We start from the raw sequence: 16,407 nt of genomic DNA on the forward strand, positions 1-16,407 counted from the left end.
CAGCAAGGATGGCTGAAGTGTGATCTGGAACGTACAGAAGCAAGACATCAGCCAGCCCTGCAGTGCAGCATGGCACCCGGCTTTGACATGGCATCGGCATACCCGAATACCTGGGCACTGCCGGCATCTCCTGTGCTGAGCTGCATAACCAGCTGTGCACTAGGCCTGGGCTGAGGGAAAACACCAGCTCTCCCCTCCTCTGCTGCACCCAGCCATTCCCAGGCAAGCGCCGTGGAGCAGACCCCGATGCGGATGCTGTTCCTTGGACAGACTTCACACAGGACGTGGATGCTGGCCTGGAGCCTGACTGCCGCAAACAGCACAAAAGCTAACGCAATTTAGCCGTGTCCCCTTCCTCCTGCACCTGCCAGGGTAGCTCCACACACCCCTGAAGGCACCGGGGGGGGGGGGGGGAAGAGAACGACTAGGTGGGCGCCTTTCCTTGGCTTCCCGTCACCCATCCGTCATCATGGGACCAGGTCTGCTTTGGACGGTGCTGGGCCTCAGTCTGTGGCTGTGAAAGATGCCGTGGTACTCTGCAAGAGTTGCCCCGTGGACTCTGCTGTGCCAGCCACATCGAACCAGTGTCCTCACAGCTTCCCAATGGAACTCTGTGAGTCACGCTGGCTAAGACGTGCTCTTACCTTGTGGTGATAGCTACGAAAGCAGGTGTCACCCTATAGACTTATATGATGCTTGGGAATCCACCCAGGGGAAAGAGACCTTGTGACCCTGCTAAGCTGCTCTCCCTTTCACCAGGGGCCCTAGCTCCGACCCCCACTGTTCACATTAGAGAGAGGAGGGCTCCGATGCCAACAGGAGGTAGATGTCAGGGGCTTGGCTTAGACTGGCGGGGACTCCTGCTGCCCCCTCAGCACAGCTGCGCTGTAGCATTCTGCAGTTGCAAGGGTCAGACCCTGAGCTGTAACAAGGATGCTGAGAAGATCCCGAGTTCCCCATGTGCTGTCTGTCCGTGCCACCCCAGGGCACGTCTGCACCATAGACAGAGCAGTCCCTTTCCAATCCTGCAGTATTTCCATGGGGCAGAGTCCTTCTCATCCCTGAGCAGCTCCAGACCCTGCAACCACATCTGTATTAGAACAAGTCACCTCCGACTCCGGGGATACCCGTGCTGCCTCTGCACTCACTACGCCAGGCTCACCCCTCGGGGGCAGCAAAGCATCCTGGGAACCAACTCGCTCTAGCCGAGACTCCAAGGCAGCAAGTCCCAAGCTCCCCTGCCAATTCCGGGCTGGGGAGACAATGGAACTGAGACACCGAAAAGGAGAATCCTGCTTTACACTCTCAGACAAGGCAGCGGGTGGGTGTTTTTTTCAAATGGAAACGCATGGAAGTCAGCCCATCCCTCTCCCCAGCTGAGCCAGTGTGAAGATCACGTTATCACAGTACTGGTATTTGCCTGTCCTTCAAGCTGTGAAACACTTTCTTATCAAGACATAGCCTCTTACTACCACAAATAAAATGCAATTCAGGGCAGGATAATCCAGATTCTACACTCCAAGCAAAGCAAGGAAGCCACCCCATTCCCCCTCTGCTCTTTCATATTGCACATGCCCATTGTGTGCCGTGCTGTCAAGGTTAGAACATACACCTGGCCTACAGGACAAGGCCTCAGCATAGTGCAGAGCCCTGAAGAATCAAGGCCAGTTAAAGGAAGGCTCTACCCAGCCGGAGTCAGGCAATACCTGCCTGACCCATCAGTCATGGATAAACTAGCTGCCTCACACTGCAGGGCATACGCTGAGTGGCAGCACCTCGCAGAGGAATGCTGCTGTCACAACACAGGGCCAAGCTGTTATTTGATATGCAGAGCAGCTGGCAAGCTCTACGCCTGGGCATAGCCAGGCAGGAATGAGGAGAGAGACTGGACTAGGCCAAGTCTGGTCCCTTGATGCACGAGAACATTGTCCCGCTGCGAGTGGGATGTACACATGCTGAACCCCAGCACAGCTGTGCTGTCTGTCCCCAGGCCTGAGGCGGCGTGTGGTGGAAGAATAGGACGTATTCTCTTACAACTGCCCAGGCCAACCTGGCCGGGAAACACGTTTGGCACAAGTTTTGCAACAGTGAAAGGGGAAGCAGCTTCCAGATTTGGACTCTCCCTTAACTCACCCAGTGGCTGCCCTGGCTGGCAACCAGCTACAGGTCATCACCCCACAGCAGCAGCGTAAGAAAACCCATCGCTGACTGGGTTTCAGCCCCAATATGCCCTGGGCTGCAGGAACCCAAGATGGCTGGCTGACAAAGATGCACTTTGGCTGACCAGTGTGGCTCTTCCCAGCCTGCTTTTCTGCCACGGGTATGAACACGAACTGCAACAGCAAATACACACACGACACACAAACAGTAACACTCTATTGAGAGCTTATCCTGGGGAAACAGCAGCTACGTAGACACTGACTATCCGACGAGGCAGCACTGGCAGTGAGTTGTATCCCAGACTGGGCGGGAGCAGAGCCGCACACTGCTCCCGTGATGCTGGTGATAACGCGCAGTGCCTGCCTGCCGCCAGGCACTCTGGAAACTGGCACAATGAGACTAGAGCTAGCTAGAAAGCAGCACAGTATGGGAGTGTGCACAATGCACAGTGTTTCCTTCAGTCTGTTAGTGTTTACTGCTCATTAGCGAGTCTGACGTTTGGACGGGCTCTTTGGGACACTAAGCAGCCTACAGGCGCCCGAGTACGGCAGGACTGGGAAGCGCTAGGCAGAGCGGCAGCCGCCTATTCTAGTGTGAACGCAGGTTAGGCTGCCGAGGAGAGCTACAGCCTGGATTGGGGGCGGGGAAGGTGCTAGCTCAGAGATTAGCATCCAAGGTGGTCCCCTTGCTTTGTGTGTTCACTTCCCTGGTGCTGGTCACCTTGGATATGCCTTGGAGCCCAGGCCAGCTCCCAGTCTTATGCCAACGTGAGCTGCTTCACACAGGGCTCAGGGAGAAAGTCAATGGCCTGGATTCTTAATCCCAACCACCTGAGAAGCGGTGCCTCCACAAAGCAGTAACGCCTCTAGCCCAACCATCACTCCCCCCAGCCTTGGCATACATACAGCATCCACAGCTGTAACACTCCCGCCCATCGGCCCTGGAAGTCACTGTCCAAATGCATCGCAGAGGCTGGGCACGTCTCCCTCCTGTAGAGAAATGGACGTCAGCAGCACGACAGACCTGCACAAGATGTGGGAAGCCCCAGGATCCAACACAAGCCTCACGAGAGATGAGATGAGGGAGGACAGCCAGACGGGGGCTTGCCAAGGCCTGGTATAGGGAAGGGATGTCAGACAGAACACGTGGACAGCCCAGCTGGGAGTGTGCAGCTCTGTGCAGCAGCTTAGCAGAGACCAAAAGGAAAATACCTCAATTGAAGGAAAAAATACCACACAAATGTGATCTGAGATTCAAAGCCGCCTTAGCCCTTCCTTCGGGGGTCTCCTCTACCGAGTCTGGGAGCATTCTCCCAAGGAGCTCAGCCTTGCTAGCACCACATCAAGATTTGCTACCATCTTTAGGTTTTGAATGAAGAACACCTGACTCAACCATTTCCTCTACCAGACGGACATGAACGTTTGACGTAAAAGAAACTTGTGCAAGGAGGGTTTGAAAGTTTCCTTCCTTTCAAGTGAAAAGCGCCAGGAGTGGAGGCCAATGGGGTCCTGAGAGTTCTCTGGAGACCCAGCAGCTTGTACTTTCTACTTCTTCGAGGGCCCTGCCAGCTCCCTGTTTTAGCAGCAGGTTTTGTATGCCAGACATAGTAGCTATGGAAAGAGACCACTAAATCTGACACTCCAGAACCAACATCTGCAGAACGACAGAAAAACCCTACTGGCAGTCAGCGGACCAAGAAACTTTGTGCACAAACCCAACTGGGGGAGGGGGGCAGGAAGAAACATGGCTCTAGGATTTCCCAGTCTAAGCCTGGGCAAGGCTAATCTGTCGGTGTAGCGAAGCGTCCAATCCACACCTCACCTCCTAGCCATTTGCCCTAGGAGAGCCAGGAGCCTTCCTTCGGTGACAGATACCCCCTGGCACAGGGTGTTGGCTCATCGGATGCAGGAATTCCATGCTGTTTGTTCTAGGTGAGGGAGGAGGTGTCCTTGAGACAGGCTGTCTGCGGCTGTTGGACCCTGCCTGTACCAGACACATCCTCGCCCCACCAGCCACACAGGAAGAGACTGCACAATGAGAACCGCTCTTGGGGAGCGAGGTCCTGCTGTCCAATGTCTGCTTCTGCTGGATCCTTCATCAAAGAGACGTCCAGCCCTGGGGCTGATCGACAGGCGCACACGGGAGGGAACGGCTTTGCTTATCCAGAGGGATAATGAAGCCACTGTGGGCTGGCAAAGAATGCTCGTTCTTGGGCCCCTGACAGCTCCAAGAACAAGGCTGCAGATTGCTCTAGAAGTCCTGGCTGAAGTAACTGTAGCCCCCAGGGGCAGTGGACTCCTCCCGAACATACTGCTGCCTTGGGAACCGTCCTACGCTGGGCACTGCTCCTGGCATCCTGCACAGTGAATGGAGGGGAAGAAAGGGAGAGTAGACATAGTCAGAACCACTCTGGAGTCTGTCAGCTATCATTGCTAAACAAACACTGCCATCATTAGCCACGGCCCTACTGCAGCTGGGCAGCATGCTTACATCAAGGCAATGTGCTTTCAAGTGACCTATTTACAGAACTATGCACAAATGTCAGCACCCAGTACTTGTTAGCTACCGTGTGTTTACAGCGCCACTCGAATGTCTGTCGAGTGTTTCCATTATAAACCAAGTTTCCTTGTTTTCTTCTCAGTTAGGTTGTAGAATCCAGCTTGGAGCTGGCAGCAGCAAACCAATAGCCGCTTAAAACAGATCAGTTACAATGGCTGCAAAGACTGGCAACCCAGAATTTGGGCTCCCGGGAGCTAAAAGCAGCTTACTGCTGAACTACACTGTTGTAAGGGGTTTTCTGTAATGGGGATAATTATTGCTCTGCGTCACTAGAGAAAGAGCAGAGGTTTCTGGACACATTTCGTGACATTGTTCTTTGGACTAGCATTGAAGGGCCCTGTGGGGTGGTACACAAGCGTCTTTGTGGGAGTTCTAAGCTACAGAAAGGTAGATGTAGGCAGTGTAAGGAGTTGGGGTGGGTCCCACTTGTGTTTTCTGTGAAGAACGTTGCAGATTTGAGGGCTCTACAAAATGGCTACCAGCATTTAAGAAGTCACTAAAAGAAGCCCTGGCTTAAGAGTGCCAGCAGGTGTTAGTCCTAGTTCAGCAGCAGAGGTGGTGGAGCTCATTCGCAATGCACATCCCACCTCTCTGCCTGGAGGTGCAATGCCCCAGTGCAAACAGCCAGCTCCAGCTCACCAAGTACACAGGCAACACGCGCTTGTGAAGGGTGAGACCACAAGCACCCACATTCCAATTGGAGGGAGTCACCAACGGCCTCCTGCCCCCCCAACATGTCCTGAGCTTGTTCAAATGCAAACAAGGTCAGAACTAAGGCCAAAATGCCGGGCAGGCAGAGCCCTCAGCACCTTGCATTGCAAAGGCTGGGCACCTCCTCAGCGCAGCGTCCTGCCTTGGGACACGGTCAAACCTTTCTGTCAGAGGAGTTTGCCTGTGCTGGAGTATTCCCCCCGTAACAAAACCCGTGGAGGGGCTGCTATTCCCTATGGTACAGAAGGGGGGTGAAGCACCTTTCTTCTGCCTGTCCCCATTCCCAGATCTTTCCGAACATCTCTGGGACACGTGGTTGGACAGCAGGTTTCCACCATGGAGATTTCCTACTACTGAGCTCCCCTCCCTTTCTAAGGAACACTTCACCCTCCCGGTTTGGCTTCGTTATGAGCACCCTCTAATTTAAAGCTCAGAATCAGGGCTCCCAAATGTTTGTGGTATAATTTATCCAACGTTTGCCTAGCAGCCTATGCTTGTGGAAGTCGTTCTCAGGTCAGTAATACACTACGTAGAGCAGGTAATTTGGTGTGCCTGGTTACAGTACACTTAGTGCTACTGTCTGTGACTGAATGTGCCAACTCCAGGCAGGGCAGCAGAAAAAGCTGGAGCTGCAAACAGCTCTCCGGCTACGTTCTCTTCAGATCAAAAGCTTTATTGCTCCAGAAATGTTGCTCGACAGAAGGAAGGCTAGACAACTTGACCTCAAACGCCCATGTATATGGGACATCTGCCTGATGTTATATGGCTTACTTATACAGACGCTCCCCGACTTATGCAAGCGCTCCATTCCGGAACACCTTGCGTAAGTCGAATTTTGCGAAGTCGGGAACGTATACGACAATTATGCAAAAAAAAAAAGTACAGAACTTTTCCCATAAGTCCGGATTTGCGTAACTCGGGGAGCGTCTGTACAGCCAACCCGCTCATCAGTTGCTTGGTGTTTTTGGTTCACAACTGGCAAACAGCTTTCATATGTAGGGCCCTACCAAATTCATGGTCCATTTTGGTCAATTTCAGAGTCATTGGATTTTAAACATAGTAAATGTCATGATTTCAGCTATTTAAACGTGAAATTTAATGGTGTTGTAATTGTAGGGGTCCTGACCCAAAAAGGAGTGGGGGGGGGAGAAGAGAGGAAGGAGAGTCACAAGGTTATTGTGGGGGGAGGGTGGCCACACTGCTACCCTTACTTCCGCACCACTGCAGGCAGCAGCACTGCCTTCAGAGCTGGGCAGCTGGAGAGCGGCGGCTGCTGGCCAGGAGCCCAGCTCTGAAAGCAGAGCCCCGCCAGCAGCAGCACAGAAGGAAGGACGTCATGGTACAGTATTGCCACCCTCACTTCTGCGCTGCTGCCTGCAGAGCTGGGCTCTCCGTCAGCAACCGCCACTCTCCAACTGCCCAGCTCTGAAGGCAGCAGCGATGAAGGGTGGCATGGTGTGGTATTGCCACTCTTACTTCTGTGCTGCTGTTGGCAGGGCGCTGCCTTCAAAGCTGGGCAGCGGGCCAACAGTCGCCGCTCTCAAGGCAGTGCAGAAGTAAGGGTGGCAATACCACAATCCCCCCTAAAATAACCTTGTGACCCCCCCTGCAACTCCCTTTTGAGTCAGGACTCCCAATTTGAGAAACGCTGGTCTCCCCCATGAAATTGGTAGAGTATAGGGTAAAAGCACATAAGAGACCAGATTTCAAGGCTGTGAATTTGATAGGGCCCTACTCATCTGCTAGTGCGGCACCATGGATTGGCCTGTAGGGGGAGCTCTAAGCAAAACTGACCAGAGTGTAAACTGCAGTGTAGTGGTAGCTGTGTCAGTCCCAGGATGAGACGCACAAGGTGGGGGAGAGAATCTTTTATTGGATTAACTTCTGTTGGGGGGGAGAGAGACAGACAGACAGACAGACATGCCTTCAAGCCACACCACTCTACCTTGAATGGCCCCAGACACTAGGTGTTAACTATTGATGCTAAACAATCTGTTTCACCTCGCATTTAGCGGTGACCCTAGGAGCACCTTTTCCAGACCTGAAGAAGAGCTCTGGGTGGCTCAAAAGCCTCTCTCTGACCAACAGAAGCTAGTCCCATAAAAGATTACCCCACCTCCCCCCTTGTATCTGTGTAAACAGACACTAGTGGATCTTGGTCTTAAAAGGAAGCACACAAATTTGCACAAAGTGCATCATGTTGGTTGCGAGTCACACTGAACCAGTGCTTCCAATTCAATGGCATGAAATGTAACTATACAATGTAACTACTGCCATTGTAAATGCATTTAAACCAAAGATCACTTACTGATTCTTGTGTTTGAAGCCGCTGATGTGAGCTTGGTACTGCTCTATGGAATTCAGTACTATATTACATGTGTTGCAGGGGTACCCCTTCCCAGCTGAAACAGACATCAATGTTAACAAACAGCTATCCAATCACTTGGTGCCTGAGGTAGAAATAAGCAAGATCAATCAATCAACTGGACACACCAGTGAAACAGTTGCTAAACAGAAATAAACGGCATGTAAACTCCAGCATTCTGATTGGCTGAGGAGATAGAGAGCTTGTTATCTGCCCCCACCAATGGAGCCTTAGCAGAGGCCACAGACATTTGGAGAAGAGCGTGCCAAGCCAAAACCGTCGTCTCCAATCAGAGGGCCGGTTTCTTCATTATAAAATGCACTGTAATGTTTGAGATCGTTCATGCTCTTTCAATGGCCTGGGGTAGGGTTTGAGAGTTTTCAGTCCAAAATCTGACAGCAATGCCTCTGCAACTCCACTTCTCTCCATCTGTACATCTCAGTTTCAGAGAGGGAACCTTCTAATTTTTCGACTTGAAGTACAAGGGAAACAGCACCACACAAGATTACATACACAACGTCAAATTTAAGATACAGCATGACACGCTGTAGGCCATCCCTCAGTCACACATTAAGCTCTGTCCTGAAGCATTTGATCTGCAGTTTGTGTATCATTCAGACGTAACTCTTTCCTGTTGGTAGCTGTCCCAGATACATCAGTGCTCTGGGGTAAGATGTCAAACTCCAGCTGGAGTGAGAGTTCTGGAACTTTTACTGGACGTCAGATGCTGAGCACAAGGAAGTGGGATCAGAAGTGGAAAACATGGCACAGTGTAGGAGGCTAGTTCAGGGGACAACTGCACAGAATTTTTTTTAAGATGAAAATTGCTGAGTATATTCCCAGCTCAGCCCCTCAGGCTGCAAGCTCCTTGGGGCAGGGCCTCAGTCTATTTGCTAAAGTGCCATGCACAAAAATAATAAAAACAGGTATCTTAAGAAACAACTAAGAGGCCAAGAACACACACCTCAGCCAACATAACTAAGGGAGAAAAATAGCAGTACAATGACCAACAGTGCGAAGGGCAATGCAGCACACACTCCTTACAATGCTGATGTACTGTCAAGATTTTGGACTGAGGTCATTTAGCTTTGAGAACTGATCTGGAGTCAGATTTTAAGAGCCAGAAGGGACCATTACGATCGCCTAGTCTGCACTCCTGCATAACCTAGGCCAGAGAATTTCACTCCACCACACTTCCTTATGGGAAGATACTCAAGTTAAAGCGATTTAAACGGCATCTCTGCCACCCTACACTGGCTGTGTTTAAAGGGAGCTTTTTAAATTGTGAGGTACCTAAAGTTACCAATATAAAAGTGAAGATTTTAGATGTGCCTGCTGGCTAATCAGGTACAGCCCCAAGATAGGCAGTCCAGGGAGATAACCGGAAGGATCATGCGAGGGAAGATGCCAGAGCCTCCATGAAAGAACAGATTTGACTTGGAGCCCAGATTTCATGGAGGGAAGCATGGGTGTATGACATCTGAAAGAGCTAGATAGCAACTGTACAAAGATCCGACAGCTGAAGGAGTTGGACAAAAATAGACAAGAAAGTAGCTCAGACCAATGCTCTTTGTGCTGCATATCAGAGTGGCTCCTGATTGCAGCCCAGACTCTGAAATCGTGTTTCTGATAGGTTAAATGTAACATGAGATGTGACAGACATTACAGGTGCCTCAAACATCCCATGGAAGATTACAGCACAGTCTCCCTACTCCAAAGATCGCAGCGTCACAGCATCCACCTGCACCGGATAGGGTCAGAATTTAAGTGACTTCACGTTGTCTTTATTTGAGCCACAACAAAAGAATGACACTAACCCAGGGCTCTACTATTAGGGAAGGGGCAGATTTTTAGACCATCAGATCACTCCATTGCCTGGCCATCTCTAGTTGAATGTGGAAATCATGTGCCATTGGCATCTTTAATCTTACTGCTCCAGGGGCAGGGAAGTGCTTAGTATCAGTGATACCCATTACTTGTTAGTGCCAGCAGTGCCTGAAAGGGTTAAAATCTGGGCTTGTGCCCTTTTACATCTCTTTAGAATAGGGCCCGAAATCGAGGTCTACTGAAAAAGATTTTCTTCTGGCTGTTATTTTTTATTTTCAAAGTCTCAGGAATGTAAAGTCTGGTTTCTCTGGTGTGAGGAGGTGCAGTGGGAGGCACAGAGGAGTTTATTGTGAGCTTTTAAATACCTTCACTCCATCTTAACAGAGACTCTTGTACTCAACACTGTTTATAAATAGCAGTTAAAAGAGAACATGATTTTAAACAGACTACAAATCCCTCTCAATAGCTCAGCTTTCCCTCCAGCATGTGCTGGGATGAAGCAAGCACACTACCTCATCAGATGGGACTGGAAAGACTAGTGTCAAAACAGGCAGAAAAACCTGTCACAGTCCCTATGTATGCATCATAGAGCAGCAAGACTAGTACAAGCCCAGTATTTTCTCCCCTGGCAGGGCATCTTGAAAGGTACCTTTGGAGCATTGATTGCCATCTTTATAGTTCCATTTAGGGATCAATCCACTTAGCTAGAAGTTCAACTTGCTCCCAAGATTCCTCAGAATCTTTAAATCTTGAAACTTTACATCTAGACAGACAATAGCCACAACAAATTTCAACCCCAAGCTAATTACCAACTGCTAAGGTAATACCTCAAGCAATAACAGGAGTTTATAATGGAAACACCAACAATCCTACCTTAAAAATAAAAAGTGTGTAATTTGTTGCAAGTCTCACTCTATTCTCTTTAAAAAGCTGTCAATCCCAATGCTTTCACACACCCACTGCCACCGTGAGACCCTCCCACCCCATCCTTCAGCCACTTTAGTAAGCTTGGCTGCCCAGGACTCACCCATGGAGGAGGATGCAGGTGCGTCAGAAGTACGACCATAGTGTGCCATCAGCTTGAGTTTGGTCTCTTGCTTTCTGTGTTTTTTGCCTACGTAATGCTGTTTTGCCATGAGCGGATTGTTGAAAGTGGCATGGCAGAGGCTGCAGAACTTGTCTGGGTCAGAAGTGTTCTGGTTCTCCTCGTTGGAAGATACAGCAGAAGGAGGGAAGTTAGCTGGGCATTTCTGTGGAGGCATCGTTACTGTAAGACGAAACAGAACCCCAATTACCAATCTTCAGAGATGTACAAACTAAGCAGCCAGAGTCAGGCTTTGGAATTTTCAGTTTGTTTCTACAGAGAAAGGCTTTTGACAGAAGTTTTGCTGGAGACTTTTCATTTGGATCTGCATCCATCTCTTCCTTTCATATCCCATCATTAAACACCAAATGGTAAGACAAGTCAGAGTTCCAAGTTAAATCAGAACTGCAGATCCTCCTTGACATTCACCTGGCCATATCTTGGAGCACAGCAGGCCAACAGTGACATGTTTAAAGAAACTGGAAACAAATCACCTCCCACCCACAAGGATGTCAGTCACTCCCAGCAAATGGAAAAAGGGGACAATACAGAACAGAGCAAACCCTCCCATAATGCACTTTGAGTCATTTCCTTTCAATGGTACGATATATAAACTGTGTGTGGATCCTGCACCATTAGTCAATAGTAGCCTTGCCACCAACTTTCTCGGAACAGGACTGAGCCCGATTAAATGAATTTGTAGACAAATGCACACAGTTCCATTGCTGTATGATGGACACATGCAACGTACTCTTATGCCGCAGTGACAGGCACCTTCAAAATATCCGAGCGCGCTCCCCCAGTGAGCTGCCGGAAAGTGACTTGTCTTCTCATGAGCACCCCTGTATAAAGTCTTCTTATCTGACCCAACGGAGGCTCCAAAGGATAAGAATGCCAGATGGGACCCAGAAGTCGACTCTCTCTGCATGCATTGCACATGGAGAACTAGGCACTCCAGTTGCTCCAAATTAGAATTGCCTTTCTTAAAGCAAGCTTCAGGGCAATGCAAGTCTACAAAACGGACTACCAAAAGGGGGAACAGAGTTGTTGGCATGTGTTTCACCAGGCTGCCACATGCTTCTGATTTCTAACAGCACTCGTATCACTAGGAAAGCATTAGCACCCTAATGCCAATGGGTCCAGAGCTGGAGCAAGGTACTCAGCCACCCTCTAATCTAGAAATCATGATGTGAAGGGAGTGGAAAGATCACCTACTTGAGCTGCTCCTCACAGGACACCCATACAAATACTGCAAACAGCCATACCTTCCACTCTGGGGGACTGCTGCTTCAGCTTCAGGTTCTTGGCATGAGTCTTGCCTAAGTAGTGAGACATGGCCACAACGGGAGAGGAAAAGGTCATGTTACAGATGGGGCAGCATTTGTTCCTGTCTTCTCCATTGCTGCTCTCCTGTTCACAAGAAGGAACATTGCTTCAGATTCTCAAACGTCAATCAGATATATCCAAGGAATTTGGTACAGCTTCATACCTTCCTTTGAAGAACAGCGCTCTTATTTCTGACTAGTCTCACTTTCATTGGATAGTGGCACATTCTGGTAAGCTATTATGACCCAGAGGAATTGAGGACAAGGTAGCTGGCAGCATTGGTGTAGGTTCCCAGCCTATTCTCTACAAGGTATGGACCAAGCAATACAAGGCATTGCAGCCAACTCTGTCATCTCTAATTCAAAGCTACCTGACTAGGTTAACAGTGTCTATTTTCAAAAAGAACAGGAGTACTTGTGGCATCTTAGAGACTAACAAATTTATTAGAGCATAAGCTTTCGTGGACTACAGCCCACTTCTTCGCATAAGCATCCGAAGAAGTGGGCTGTAGTCCATGAAAGCTTATGCTCTAATAAATTTGTTAGTCTCTAAGGTGCCACAAGTACTCCTGTTCTTTTTGCGGATACAGACTAACACGGCTGCTACTCTGAAAAGTATCTATTTTATTCATGTCTGAACCTACCACCACACACACAGATCCTCCTTTTATACTCATCCCTGCACTGTATATGCTATGTGGGCATATGCAAGAGGCTGGATTGGAGGTGATTAGGAATTAAAGCTGAAGCAGTGATAAAACTTGGATCTGTTACTCAAACTGCATAATCACCATGCAGACAGATTGTGGGAAATGTGTTGCCATTACTGCCTTAAAGGCACCGTAAGCACCAGCAATGGGAACTTTTGAGTAACAAGAGATCATCCAAAAAAGTAAACTCCAGCAATGTAATTAATTCACAGGACATGCTCACTGAAAGTTACATAGTAATTACATTTGTGACTGCTCTTAGTCACCTTTTACGCTCACCTGTCCTTCCAAATGTTGCTTCACAGCAGTACTACTCTCATGGGGGGTACACATTTGTTTAGATTGCAGGTGTTACACACACTGGCTAAGCGGTGTGCTCACTGCAGCAATGTGTAGCAACTAGAGGGCTCAGCTGTCCTCACTAAATTACCCAATCCCAACAATCCTCCCTCTGATGTATTATTCCAAATTCCACTGCACCTGTCATGGAATGTGTCTGCTAAGTCCCTGTCAATGAAACACTCCTCAGCCCTTACAGGATGCTAGTCCTCTTCTAGAGCTCTGACCTGGGAGGCCCTGTAGTTCTCTACATTACCTGCTTGGTTTCCAGCTTTATCTTCTTCCCCTGACGGAGCTCCTCCTCGCCGTGAATCGACATGTACCGCCGCACTTTGTTTGCATGTTTTTTGCTCTGGCAGGGAGTGAGGAAGAAAGTTGGGTTAATGTGCAACAAATATTCTATTCAATTACGTCCAAAATAAGAAATCCAGCAACATCTTGCTGCCTGAAGTACCTGGTAATGAGCAAGCTTCTGGGACTCTGAGATGAGCACTGCGCTGCACACTTTACATTGAGCGTCTGTGAAAATGTGGCTGTTCTCTCTGATCATACGATCAACTGTGAAGAACAAAACATGGAAACGTGTTGCAGTTTAGTTTCAAACAAGGTAGCTATGACTTCAGGGTCCAGAGTCTTTTATACTAACACCGTGCCACTACTACCATCTTAAAATATCTGTCACAATAATGTAGTTAGGGGGCCTAGAGTCTTGGATGGGCATTTTATTATTTTAAATCTATGAGTAAATAATGTTTTCACCCCTCAGCTCATAGAGGGGGACGAGAAGCGCACCCAAATCTACATCTCCCATGCTCTGGTGCTGGACATTTAGAGTAATTCTCGCCCAGGTTCCCAGTCAGGATGAGAGAGCACAGACGCATACAAATCAAGGAGGAAAAAAAATCACTAAGTGCTGAATCACTTCTTAAATTCCCTTCCCACTCTCGGGAGAAACTCAGATATCACCACCACAACTAAGGGCTAGTCTACACTGGCAGTGCTAAAGCGGTACCGTGGAGTCACTCCCAGCACTCAGCGCTGGTGCACTATCTACACTGGGGCTTTACAGCGCTGAAACTTGCTGCACTCAGGGGGGTGGTTTTTTCATGGGGGAGGGATGGCTCAGTGGTTTGAGCATTGGCCTGTTAAATGCAGGGTTGTGAGTTCAATCCTTGAGGGGCAAAAACCAGTACTTGGTCCTGCTAGTGAAGGCAGGGGGCTGGACTCTCTGACTTTTCAGGATCCCTTCCAGCTCTATATGAGAGAACTATCTCCATGTATGTAAAGTTGCAGCACTGTAAAGTGTCAGTGTAGACAAGCCCTAAGTAACTTAGGCGCCTAATACAGTCTTCTGAGAGAACTACAAATAGAGATTACCTTGAACCCCACTCTAGCCTCAACCCTAAAGCAGACCTCACCTGTAGAGTGAGCAGGGGCCAATAGGCATTTTACACCTTTAGTACACTAGCGAATAAGAACAGTCCAATGTTAAGGGATGGGCAGCCACAGAAACACAACTCTGATAATTCACAGCCCAAGAAAATCCATTGCAGACTATGCCAATTCTAAAAATGAAAGAAAAAAAAATCCAAGGAACATTTCACTTTGGGAAAACAGTAATTACATCAGCACGGAAGCGTGAATACCAGGGACGATTCAACCTTTGCTTCCGATCATCAATCCATGGTCAGTTTACATATGGCTTCAAAGCTTGCATTAGCCTCCTGTTACTGAGTCAACGGGCTAAAGACTGTGCAGCGGAGACGTCAGACGTAAGATTCAATTCCTCAGTAAGGCCTGACATGGTGTTAGGGAAGAGCAAAGTCATCCCAGGGTCAGTGGCACACGAAGGAGATGTAGGGCTCTCAGCCTTGCCCGGCTACACCCCAAGTCACATCTCCCTTAACCAGTGCTGCCCTACGGGACACAGCAGTGTCCCAGCCACTCTCGTGCTGAGAAGTGTCGGACTCGCTCCTGCTACCACACACCCCGTGACACGCGCTGCGGGCGGAACGCCGGGCCCCAGCGGCCGTACAGCCGGGCCCGCTAGCGGGGCTGAGGGGCCGGGGCCGGGCCCGGGGGGGAGAACGAGCCCGCGGGCGGAACGCCGGGCCGCAGCGGCTGTACAGCCGGGCCCGCTAGCGGGGCTGAGGGGCCGGGGCCGGGCCGGACCCCGGGGGGGAGAACGAGCCCGCGGGCGGAACGCCGGGCCGCAGCGGCTGTACAGCCGGGCCCGCTAGCGGGGCTGAGGGGCCGGGCCGGGCCCGGGGGGGAGAACGAGCCCGCGGGCGGAACGCCGGGCCGCAGCGGCCGTACAGCCGGGCCCGCGCCGGGCGGGGGAAGCTGCGCGTGGGAGGAGGCGGGGGGGGGAGCCGTGTCGCGCCCCCCCCCCCCCCGGGAGCGCTGCGCCCCCGCGTCACGGGCAGGCCGGGCTCGCTCCCCGCCCCGCCCCGCCCGGCCCAGGCGCTAACGCGACGCGCGAGCCCGGGTGTTCCCCCCCCCCCGACAGCCGGGGCGGCTCGCGGCCCCTCCGCGCTGGGCCCGGACCCACCTGCCTCCTTCCCCACCGGCAAGGCCGCGGCGTCCCCGTTGCTACCCGCCCCGTCCGCCATCTTCTCCGAGCGCCCCGGCCGGCTCCGCCCCCAGCACGGAGCTATCGCGAGAGGGCCGGCGTTCTCGCGAGCTCCGCGCTGCTCGCCGGCGCCGGCGCGGGGCACGTGACACAGGAGCCAGGCCGGGGCCTCCATGTTGGTTGTGGGCAGAGGCGGCCCGGGCGGGGTTGCCATGGGGACGGGGCGGCCTGTCCCAGGGCTGCGAAGGGCCAGGCCAGGCCCCTGCCCAAGGTACCCAGCTGCCCCCCAGGCCCAGGTGCCAAACCCATCCCGCAGGCCGGGGCCCAGCCGGCACCCCTGGAGCTGGGCGGCATGACCGCACCTGTGCTCTGCTGGGTTACAGGCCCCGCGGGAAATCCAGCAGCCAAGGGCCCGTGAACCCCACCCCGGGGCTGGCAGCCTCAAGTGTTCACAAGTCACACCCCTGGCTTCAAAACGGACTAGAACGGTGCGGCCCCATTGCTGGGCGTGCGCGCGTGTCTTTTAGTTGGGTTCTGAACCTCTAGGCCACATCCACTTTTCTCTGCAACCCCGAGGGACAGGAAATGACCTGACCAGAGCGGGGAGTCGCTGACGGCCATGCCTCCAGGACCTGGAGCTTTGAGACAGGTGTCAAATATCACAGCACTTGTGATAAAACTCTGAAAGTTGGCAAGACTGAAATTCCCCAACACAAGGGCTAATGTCAAATAAAACCCACACCGAATCCTCAAGA

General features: G+C 51.1%; 1 protein-coding gene across 2 annotated transcripts; it reads right to left on the bottom strand.

Moving 5' to 3' along the window:
* Positions 1-2,359: 2,359 nt before the first annotated feature.
* ZNF346 (zinc finger protein 346) lies at positions 2,360-15,709 on the bottom strand. Of its 2 annotated transcripts, XM_054037677.1 has the most exons (8): positions 15,632-15,709; positions 14,499-14,645; positions 13,535-13,638; positions 13,337-13,432; positions 11,972-12,116; positions 10,650-10,889; positions 7,739-7,832; positions 2,360-4,516 (listed from the first exon to the last, which is right to left on the bottom strand). In XM_054037677.1, exons 3-8 carry the CDS (start codon positions 13,628-13,630, stop codon positions 4,411-4,413), a joined length of 777 nt encoding a protein of 258 aa, XP_053893652.1. In that variant the 5' UTR covers positions 13,631-13,638; positions 14,499-14,645; positions 15,632-15,709; the 3' UTR covers positions 2,360-4,410. The 2 variants fall into 2 exon arrangements, with proteins under 2 accessions (XP_053893652.1, XP_053893651.1); XM_054037676.1 differs by lacking the exon at positions 14,499-14,645 and having other exon boundaries at positions 15,632-15,704.
* Positions 15,710-16,407: the final 698 nt, after the last annotated feature.

This window comes from Malaclemys terrapin, chromosome 8, assembly GCF_027887155.1.
Source record: "Malaclemys terrapin pileata isolate rMalTer1 chromosome 8, rMalTer1.hap1, whole genome shotgun sequence".
NCBI classification, from domain to species: domain Eukaryota; kingdom Metazoa; phylum Chordata; order Testudines; family Emydidae; genus Malaclemys; species Malaclemys terrapin.

What these genes read in the sequence shown, in the direction of transcription:
- ZNF346 (XM_054037676.1), bottom strand. Translation starts at nt 15,692, where the DNA reads ATGGCGGACGGGGCGGGTAGCAACGGGGACGCCGCGGCCTTGCCGGTG. An exon ending in TAAAGCTGGAAACCAAGCAG is followed by an intron (nt 12,117 to 13,336) that starts GTAATGTAGAGA and finishes TCTTGTGAACAG; the next exon opens with GAGAGCAGCAATGGAGAAGA. An exon ending in GGCTTCAAACACAAGAATCA is followed by an intron (nt 4,517 to 7,738) that starts GTAAGTGATCTT and finishes TTCACTGTGCAG; the next exon opens with GATGCCAGGAGCAGTGCCCA.